Source organism: Delphinapterus leucas, chromosome X (assembly GCF_059928025.1).
Source record: "Delphinapterus leucas isolate spDelLeu-1000000601 "Yukka" chromosome X, BTC_Dleu_Yukka2, whole genome shotgun sequence".
In the NCBI taxonomy this organism is placed as follows: domain Eukaryota; kingdom Metazoa; phylum Chordata; class Mammalia; order Artiodactyla; family Monodontidae; genus Delphinapterus; species Delphinapterus leucas.
The window spans coordinates 37,193,947-37,204,448 of NC_143150.1; the positions used below are offsets into that span (position 1 = coordinate 37,193,947).

The following is a 10,502-nucleotide window of genomic DNA, read 5'->3' on the forward strand; positions in this document are numbered from 1 at the left end:
ACCGCAACTAGAGAAAGCCCGCGCACAGCAATGAAGACCCAACGCAACCAAGATAAATAAATAAATAAATTTATTTAAAAAAAAACAAAACAGTTACCTGGCCCCATCCAAGAAGTGTGAATTCAGTCAGCCTCCGGTAGGGTCTAAACATTTGTGTTTCTAACAAATAGCAAGGTGATGCTGATACAGGTGGCACTTGGACCCATCCTTTGAGAAACAACTGCTCTAGTATTTTGTGGGCCTTTCTTCTCTCCCTTCTTTCTTTCTCAAAAGAACAAGTTCCTCTCTACCCCTTTAAAAATATGCTAGAACACACATATGAGGCTCATCCCTGTTTGTTTTTGCTCTAGACCCAGGAATGTTGATTTGCCATCCCTAACTCCCTAGCTCCTCTGTAACTGGTCACCAGGACTAAGCACTGTTCTGTTGGCTTCCCTAGCGGTGACCTCACTATGCATCCATTGCCCCACATCTCTCGCCTCACAGAAATGCATGGATGCTTTTCAACTTGCTAGTGTCGCCTCTAAGTAAGCTCTTGTTCACAGCACTGGGTAATCAAGATATGTGCGTAGTGGATAGAGGAAAACCCAGGCTCCATGTCCGTTGCTCCTTGTAGACCTCTTGAGGATTATTTAAGTGGCAGTTTTCAGTTGTTCACGTGTTATTCTGATAAAAGCTATTCAGGCAAGGTTGAGACTGTGGGAGCCCCCTTATTTTCACTCTGCCCATTTTTATAAGGGAAAGTGAAAGGAGCTGTGACTGTTTCCCAAAGGAAAATATGCTTTCTGGTGAGTTCAGGAATAAGGATGGCTTCTCCATTTACACAACCTGTCTGCAAGACCCACTGCTGGTTCTCGCTGCCGAGCCAGGAGGGTAGCCCGGTGGCTTGGCAGTGACATAGTCTACCCAGACCAGGGGCAAGGGCAGAATGTCTAATACTGCCTTTGGCTGCAGAAACTCCATCCAGCATCCATGCTTGATTCTCTGTGGCTTTCTCCAGGAGCGGGTCCCACGGTCAGCAGCTCTGTCTCCCTTATCTCTGTCCTCTAGAGAACCAGGGGGGAGGTCAGTGAGCCAAGGAAACAAATGGAGTCGATTATAACCCTCGAGCCGTCCAAGTTCCTGGTTAAGCACATTACACAGCCCCGCTCGAGACTCCTAAGCCCCAGTAGTGAGATGATATGCTCAGCCCAAGCAGAAAAAGGGGTTGGTGGTTCCAGATAGAGAGCGCCTGACCACCTGCCCCACTTTGTGCTTGGCCCCAGGCATCCTCCAGCACTTCCATATTGAGAAGATCTCCAAGAGGATGTTTGAGGAGCTCCATCACTTCAAGCTGGTGACCAGGACAACCATGAGTAAGTCGTGACTCTCTTTACTCCTCCCTGGAAAGCACATCCAGTTTTCAATGTCACATAGCCCCAAATAAAGTACCCACCGTGCTCTCACTGAACAGGAGCAATGGTCCATGTCAGCATTAGAGGATATTCTCTCTCTCTCCTGTGGGTGACTAAACCCAGAGTCTCAAGAGGGTGGGAGGTCTGGTCTATCTGTGGAGACTTCACATCTGGAAGGCTATGTCCTCAGTGGTGGGGATGAGAGAGAAAGAGAGAAGATGACTGCATATCGATTCTTGTGTTGTATCAAAGCTCTGTTTGACTGTTTGGAACTGCCCCGCTTGGCCGTGTTTCTTTAAAAGCACTCAGACACTCAAGCATACTTGCGGCTCTCCCACTTTCTACGCTAGATGGAGCCTGGGACTAGATCCTGCTAGGCACTGCGTGGGGGGGTGGGGGTAAGCACTTCTGAAGGAATAAAAGGCACAGAATTTCTATCCACAGGGAATTCTAATGGGCGAGACAGAACATGAAAATGCCTTCATTATGAATTAGTATACTTCTGAAGAGTTAAATACCTAAGTGCTCAGGGGAATCTGCAAAGAACAATGAGATGAGAGCCAGGTGGGCTTAGTCGGGGAAGGCTTCAGGGAGGAGGTGGGTTTTGAAAGAGAAGGGTGTGACTGGGCAACAGGTCAGGAAATCAGTCTAGGGAGAAGGTGCAGCGTAAGAGAAGACTGGACAGGAGCAAACAAGAAATGTGGAGGTGGGTGGGTGGGTGTGGGTGAGGAAGAATTACAAAGGCCACATAGGGTGCACAGAAATCTGAGAAGAGTTGGAGGTAGGAAGTAGTTAGAGGGCCCGGAAGGAGCATGGGTGCTTGCTGCAAACTTACAGTGTAGTGGCGTCAAAATGGGGCTTTAGAAAGATGTCTCTCGGCTGTCAGATGCATTTATTAAGCACCTACTTTGAGAAGCCATATTCTAAAGAGCCCAGTATGCCATGCTGAGAAGTTGAACTTGGTCTCCAGACCGGAGAACCCCAGTGGGGGGTTTTAGCAAGCGAACGATGCATTCAGATCTGTTTTTTAGAAAGTGGTACTTGCTGGATGCAGTGGCAGGTGGGCTTTTAGTGAGAGAGCTGGTGATAGTCTAACAGGAAGCTGTTAGACCGTATTAAGTCGGTTAGACAGGGGAGGAGGGGTCCCTGTGAGGGGCTGAGGTTAAACCATCACGATCAGGATCAAAGAGAGAAATGAGTTTAGAATGACTCCAATATCAACAACTTTATGGACTGGGTGAATGGTAATACCATTCACCAGTGGGAAACTCTGGAGAATGCGCAGGCATCGGTGACAAAAATGAGTTTTACTTGGAACACGTTTAGATTAAGATGCTTGAAGTCCATATGAGCAGCATTATCCAATAGGCAGCTGGACATAGCGTTGATGAGGTCAGTTGTTCATTCTGCAGGAGACAGGTAGACAACTGGACGGTAGGAGAATTCAAATGGAGGAGCTGGAAGTTCTTGTAAGGAATAAAAAGGCAGAGTCTATAGGATCAACAGTGTGGCTTGAAATTACCAATTAATTTCAAAGAGCATATATTTGTTCATACTGTGGGCCAGGCACTGTGCTAGGCACTGGGGCACTTGAAAGATGACTTAAACAAAGTCTTCCTGTCACAGTTAGGATTTAGGGTGCATAATGGAGGTAGATGATGTGTGCCTCTGAAGGACGTAGGTAATGAGATGATCCCGCAGGGTCACCTGGGGACAGAGCAGAGCAAGCCTGACTCCTGTATATAGTGTGCCTGTCAGATCCTGGCACACCGTAGGGCTTTGGTAGAAGCTGCTTCCTTGCCCGACCCATCTCTCCTTTCCCATCGAATCCAAGAGAATAGGGAAAAGTGAAGAATCCAAGGGAGAAAGGAGCAAAGAAATGGAGGCCGTAAGGAAGTGGGGCATGGTCTTCTGTGGCGAGAGAAAGAAAAGAGGTTCGACAACGGTTCTGGATTAAGAGGCGCTTGCCGACCTTGGACTCGCAGAATTCTCCAGGTTGCAGCACCATGAGCACAGGATTGAAAAGGCTGAAGAGGGCATCCAGGGTAGACATTTTGTTAGGAACGCTATTCGACAGAGCAAGATGATAGCTGGGGAAGGATGATCTTACCACTGAGGGACCAGGAAAGTTAGAAAGGGATGGTCCAGAGACATCAGGTGGTTTCCAGTGCTCAGCACGGGTGTGCAGTCAAAACCGCTTGCTCAGTTAGCATGGCAGGAGGGGGAATAGAGAAGTTGGTGAGGACACGCTGGAAGTATGGACAGTTCCAGGGGGTGGGGGAAGAGACAACAGGGAGTGGAGGGGGACAGGAGCAGGGGTGACAAGGAACGGAAGGGATGCGGCCGTGTTCAACCAGAGCAGAGAGGGATCACGTGGCGGATGTGAGGCTGGAACTCTCTGCGGAGCCATAGGAGGCTGGAAGGGCTGCTAAAGGTGGTGTGAGGCCAGCGTGTGGGCATAAGACAAAGCAGAGGGGAGCAGTTTTTAACAAAGGGCGGCAGGAATAGGGAAAAGAGCAGTAAATAATCAAGCAACCCAAACTAATATTCAGGCCTCAAAGAGTAAGCAAAGCCCCAGTAATGCACCAAGTACTGGTCTCCAAAGTGCCTTATTTGACCTGCTGCCAAGTGAGCCACCTAATAGCTAACGACCTGATAGCGGAGCAATTCGCAAATGCTAAGTAAACTGTAAAAATCCCAAGAACAATACTGGGTTGGCGAAAAAGTTTGTTCGGGTTTTTCTGTGACATCTTACGAAAACCCGAACAAACTTTTTGGCCAACCCAATACTTAGGTTTTACTCCTGAGGAGGCAGTTCTGTATTATTCTTGGGATTCTTACAAATGCTGTGTGTTGAAATGAAGACTCCGTGGCCCATTTTCCGTACCTGTCCCCAGAAAAGTGTTTCAGGGGCTAGTTTGCTGAAATCACGTGATGCTCGTCTTCCAGCTCCCCTGGCAGGTCCGTGAGTGCGTGGGGAAGGGTGGGGTATATCGGTTCTACACCTCATTGGCTCTGCCCTCCTCTCACGTCTCTGGGCCACTCTGTGTTTGCCTTTTAGGCCAGTGGAAGATCTTCACTGAAGGAGAAGCCCAGATCAGCCAGATGTGTTCAAGTCGTGTGTGCCGAACGGAGCTTGAAGATTTGGTCAAAGTTTTGTACCTGGAAAGGTCTGAAAAGGGCCACTGTTAGATGAGACAGACAGTATTGGATAGAGTAAAGCAAGAAAACTCAAGCTGCGGCTGGACTGCAGGCTTACTTTGCTTAAATCAACGGTGCCCTAAAACCCCAAACTCAAATGCAGTCAGTTATTCACGCCACGCACAGCATAACTTGCTCCTTTATTGGAGTGGTGTGTCAGCCCTTAAACGTCTCCTCCAAAGAGACTAGAAGAGTCTTGAATTCTCTGTGGTAGGAAGAGGGCTAGAACGCCGCCGCAACCCTGCTCTAGTTTCTGGGAGAATCGCATTTCACATTTCTTTACGGGTTAAAGAGTAAACAAGACCCCCGGGGTTTCTATCTAGAAAGTTATTCCAGTGAAAGAAAGAGAAGGGAATTGCTTAGTAGGAGTTTTTTAGTACAGAGAAAACATTTGTATGAAATTCTGCTCTTCAAATTTTAGAATGTCTTGTGTTTTAAAAAAATTAACTCCCCATCTTCACACACACATGTACACACACACGCACACACACACGCATGCATAGTGAACTACAGCCCTCATTCGGAGGCAAGGCCAGTGTAGACTCTCCCCTTCTTTCCCTTGCCTGGCTCTCAAGTAGCTTGGAGGCGGTTGGTACCCTGGAGGATGAATAAGGAATTGTGAACAGAAGCCTGTGCCCTTGGGTCTGTGGTATGGTTGTTGATGGCACCAACCCTGGGAAAGAGCAGGAACACCATTTCCTGGCTGCCTTCACTTTGAGGTGGGAAATAACTTTTCCATAATGACACACTTCTCTTTTCTCCCTGAACCTATGGGGCCTCCATAAAGAAGTTAGAATTGGGTAAACTTTTCAGAAACTGAATCCATATAAGACAAAATAGTTATTGAAGAGAGGAGTTGGTTGATAGAAGTCAGCAAGGCCAGCCGTATGTTTTCAAGTCAACAAAACTCACCAATTAACAGCTCAATCCTCGCTTATTCTCTTGAAGTCATAGTTCTCTAGTCCACAAATTTCGGTTAGATGATAAAATTCTAGAAGCTTCTTAAGAGGGTGGTTTCCCTTCTCCATTTGTGGGAGTTGGTTTTTACTTGGCAAAGGGGTTCTGTCCTCAGGAGCTTCAGTTAGGAGAATTATTGCTTATTTGGGGAACTGGGGATTCTGATAATGATCTAAACCTTCCTACCATTCTCCTCTCATGCACCAAGCATGGATCTGAATCATGGATCCCAGAGAAGGCTGCTCCGAAAATGTCTCTTTGCAGCCTAATACCAGAGCCCAGATGATCCATTCTGAGGCCTGGCTTTAGAAATCATCTTTGTGGGAAAACTATAAATTCTCCACAGCAGGGATCTCAAGCCTGCCTTCTAGCTTTATCTCCTCTGAAGGGGCATGGATGAACTCTAGTGAGTACTTAAATATTAAGGACCAAGAAGTCCCATGTTTCCTACTTTGTGACCATAGGTAAGAGGAAAATTTTTTTCCTTATTTGACACCAATAGGGAAAAATGTAAAAGGTCCAGTCTTTATGGCAAGCTGGCGTAAAGGAGTCTATTCTCATAAAAGAGACGCAGGGGCCTGGTGGTCAGGCCTTCAGGGGACGAGCCTCTTAGACACATTCTCCTAGGGCGGGGCGTTGGGGAGGGGAGGGAAGGAAGGAGGACATCCAGGGCTGAAAGGCCACAGAGCATTATTGGTGGAGGAGGGGGTTGGGGGCGTGATTAAGTAGTGCGGAAACGAGTCACCGGATCCTGAAGCAAAGCAGTGATTTCCCCTTGCGGATGACTCACCGCAAAGCCTTCCCACCCAGGTGTTCTCTGAAAGCTCAACCTTAAGGGAACACCCAGGGAGCTTCCCTAGATAGACTCCTTCCCCCAGGCCCTGGGACACACCTTTGCCAAGCTCTGTGTGAAGCAGGTGCTGGGGCGCTGTGTGAGGCCAACGTAGAATCCCTCCAGTGTTCAGTGTTGCGTACAGAGTAGGACGGAGAGAGAAGAGGCCAAGCCGCCTGCAGTTAGTAGAGAGGAATGGATGTGGTTCTTCTTGTGTATTTATTTATACCATAAACACTCGGAACAACAAAGCCCATAAGCACCATTTAGCAGTTATAGCCATTTTCTAGTTAACTCATGTAAACAAGTAAGAGTAACATACCAGTATTACCCTTTCACTCTTCTCACAGGACATGTACCTAAATATGGTACTTATTTATGTAGTCACTGTATTTCTGGATTTTTAAATTAATAAAAAACTTAATTTGGAAAAATCCTGTCCAGGAGTGTTGTGTGAGTGATTGAGTCTGGGCAGTACTGACCTTGGACTGGGTAACAGTTGAGGGGCAGGCCCGGCTTTTGCACACTCAGCTTGACGCCCCTCTCACACTACCACCTTGTGGTTAGGAGTGAGAACTTTGCGGTCAGCCGACCTTGGTTTTTAATCCCAGCTCTGCACTTAGCAGCTGTGTCAGTCTTCCCAACTATAAAATGGGGATAATAGTAGCACTGTTGCCCTTTGCCTTCAATCTTGCAGTGAGATTTAATTTGGTCAGTTCGTGTGAGGTGATTAGACCAGGGTCTTGTGCGTAGTGAGCATTCATTCATGACCGTGGATGTTCAAAACTGGCATGGCACTGAAAACAGCCATTGATTTATGGCTTCTATTTAGGTTAAGACTTTAAGAGCTTGGGGACAGAAGGCCATTGACTTGGGCTTCAAGAGGGCCTCACTTTGGGTCGCTGCTCCGTGGCAAATTTGCATAGGGAGCAGGGTAAAAGTGTTGTCGCATATGTTGATCCAAACTAAAGTCCCTCAAACCCCTAACACCAGCTAAATCTCTGCTATCACAGAAGCCAAGATATGAGAGCTGCAGTGTCAAACAATGTAAGGACAGAAAAGGACGCCTTGGTGTTAGCAGCACAGAAGTCATTGGTGGTGAAATATTGGAGAAGTGAGAGGAGCAGAGGCCAGAAGTGAGTGAGGAGATGAGGAATTGGAGACAGCAGCTCAAGGTCACAATTTAGAGATGCTCAATTACGGAGAGTGGAGAGAAAAGGTGATGGAAGTAGCTGGAGAAGGATATGAGGTCAAAGGAAAGTTTTTGTCTTAAATATGGGAGATATTTGGCCATGTGTGAATAGTGCATGGAGGGGTCCTATAGAGAGGAACAGGTGGAAGGTGATGGGAAAGGAGGCTGAGCCTGCTGTGTGGGTTACATAAGAAACCACGCCCCCATGAGGAGCCCTCGAAACTCAATTCCTGACCCACAGCCTGGACAGCTTTTTAGCCTTTGGTTGCCATCCCCTTACTGTGAATTAGCTACACCTCATTCCCGTCATCTCTGTTGGCTTGGTCTCTCTTTATGCCTGACATACTTTCTTCTGGAATGATGGGCTGTAAATCCCAATATTGCTCCGCCTCCGTTGGGGGAACCCCATGTAAACCAGACGCCTTGGCTCCATCTGGCAGGCTTCCCTTTTCCTGATCGCCCACATCCAAATTTCAGCAAGTCCTATCAATTTGGTCTCCTCAATGTAGCCCATGTTTCTTGCTTTTTGCTCTTATCTTCCTGTCGCAGGGTCTTTTCCTCCCTGTATAGTCTTTACCCACCCCTGCAAGGAATTCCCAGAAAGCCCTCAAGATCATCTCATAAGGGCACAAGGACAAGTCCTGCCTGCGACCACATTACCCACCCTTTTAGTTCATTCTTGCTTTGGTCATCCTCTGTGAGAGGTACTGCTGGAAAAAATGGCCATCCGCTGCCTCCATCAGAACATGTCTCGTGACGGTCACCACAGCCGCCAGCTGTGATATTGCCCGAGGGTGCTCCTTCTGCTGGCCTAGAAGTGCCACCACATTGGTGCTGCTCTGGAGTCCTCAGTGTTCCACAGTGGCACCGTATCCCGTGCACAAGTGGAGAGAAGGCCCTCCTCTCTCCCCCTGCGATGTTAAACTTTGCCACCTTACATTAAACAGTTAACACGTAGTTGATGAGTACGTAATATATGGACCAAAGCACAGTCTTCTTGTGCTTCGGAGTCTCCTGGAGTTTCTCAAGGAAACAAGCCTTTAACAGGCCCTTTAGGTTCCACTTTCAGCTCTTCTCGGGACTCAGTTGCCAATATGGAGAGGTTGTGCTGAACACAGGCACCCTCATTTTATTGTGCTTTGCAGCTATCGTGTATTTTATAAATTAAAGGTTTGTGGCCACCCTGCCTCAAACATGTCTCTCAGTGCCACTTTTCCAACAGCGTTTGCTCATGCCTTGTCTCTGTGTCACATTTTGGTAATTCTCGTGATATTTCAAGCTTTTTCATTATTATTCTATTTATGATGGTGATCTGTGATCAGTGATCTTTGATGTTACTATGGTAAAAAGATTACAGCTCACCAAAGGCTCAGAGGGTCGTTAGCAGTTTTTAGCAATAAAGTCTTTTTAAATTAAGGTATGCACATTGTTTTTTTAGACATAATGGTGTTGCACACTTAATAGAGTACAGTATAGTGTAAACATAACTTTCATATGAACTAGGGAAGCAAAAAATTTGTGTAATATGCTTTATTGCCGTATTTGCTTTATTGCAGTGGCCTGGAACTGAACCTGCAATATCTCTGAGGTCTGCACGTATAAGCCTGTAAGACAGATGTGAGTCTGTTCCCCTCATCCCTCTTTCCTTCGGTGCACATGTACTGCTTTTATTCCCTGATGAATCCCTTGTGCAAATTGACTTCAGGGAGCCCAACCCCACCAGTCTGCCAAACAAGTTCAGATACCTCTGAAACCTCCAAGCAGAAGAGAGAAGTCCTTGAATGCAGAGCCCCAGCTACAGCATGATGTCTCCCAAATATTTCATACACATTTACAAGTTTGTGCCTTTGTGTATGTTTTCCCACCACTAGTATGTTCTTCCCTCTTCTTTGCCTGGCAAACTCCTACTTATCCTTCAAGACCCAGTCCAAATGTCACCTCCTCTCTGGAGCCTTGCCTGCTCCTCCCCGGAGTTTGCCACCATTTTCCATTTCTCCCTATGTACTCTATCCTCCAACATGCCAAATCCATTCTCCAGGTACCTACTGTGTCCTTAGTACTTCTGTGCCTTGGCACACAGCTCCATTTGCCTGGAACATTCATCCTCTGATGTCTCTCCTTCACGAACACAAACTCATTTTTTAAAACTCACGTTGCTCATCTCAGACTGTCCACCTCTTTCAGGCACAGTTCGTTCTCCTAGGAAATAACAACCAAAACACTTACCCTGTGCCAGCCACTGTAGTCATCGATTGACATGTATGTTTTCCCGGTTAATCTTCACCACAGCCCAATGTGATAGGTCCCATTATTGACCTATTTTAGAGATAAGGACATTGAGTGCATTCACCTTTTACATGCCTTCATGTGTTAAAATTTAAAGCATCTGCCCAACCACAGTCTCCCTGATAAGTCTGGAAAGCTCTGAGAGGGCAGGGACTCAGTGCCCAGCACTTCCAGACATTCAATAAATATTTGCCAAGTGAATAGTCAATGTGATGAGATTCTTTCTCCAGCTGGGAAAGAAAGCAGTCCAGGGATTACTTAAATATCCAAGGGTGAGGCCAGCCTTCAGGACATTTTCTCTGTACCTAAGGAAAACGAATAAAATCTGGGTTAACAAATACAAATGAAAAAGTGTTTGTTTGCCTTGAAAAATGATTTTCTGTAAGGTGTCTTTTATTTATTTTATCTCTCTATATTTTTTTATTGAAGTATAGTGGGTTTACAATGTTGTGTTAATTTCTGCTGTACAGCAAAGTGATTCAGGTATATATATATATATATATATATATATATTTATAGTTATAGTTATATTCTTTTCCATTATGGCATAAGGTATCTTTTAAAATCAATGATAAATATTGGATTTACACATAGAGTTGTTCTTTTTTTTAGTGCTTAAAGCAAGATGTCCCTGCATTTG

The 10,502-nt window shown here is 46.2% G+C and overlaps 1 protein-coding gene across 9 annotated transcripts in view; it reads left to right on the forward strand.

The window, feature by feature from the left end:
• Positions 1–4,586, forward strand: part of CHRDL1 (chordin like 1) — a 112,269-nt gene extending 107,683 nt beyond the window's left edge. For 8 of the 9 annotated variants that reach the window (XM_022556730.3, XM_022556734.3, XM_089904176.1 and 5 more), the window contains 2 exons: positions 1,266–1,355; positions 4,456–4,586. In XM_022556730.3, coding sequence (XP_022412438.1) covers positions 1,266–1,355; positions 4,456–4,586 — 221 coding nt within the window. Of the gene's footprint in view, positions 1–1,265; positions 1,420–4,455 lie in introns of those variants that run through there. The other variant, XM_089904179.1, reaches the window with a different exon arrangement.
• Positions 4,587–10,502: the final 5,916 nt, after the last annotated feature.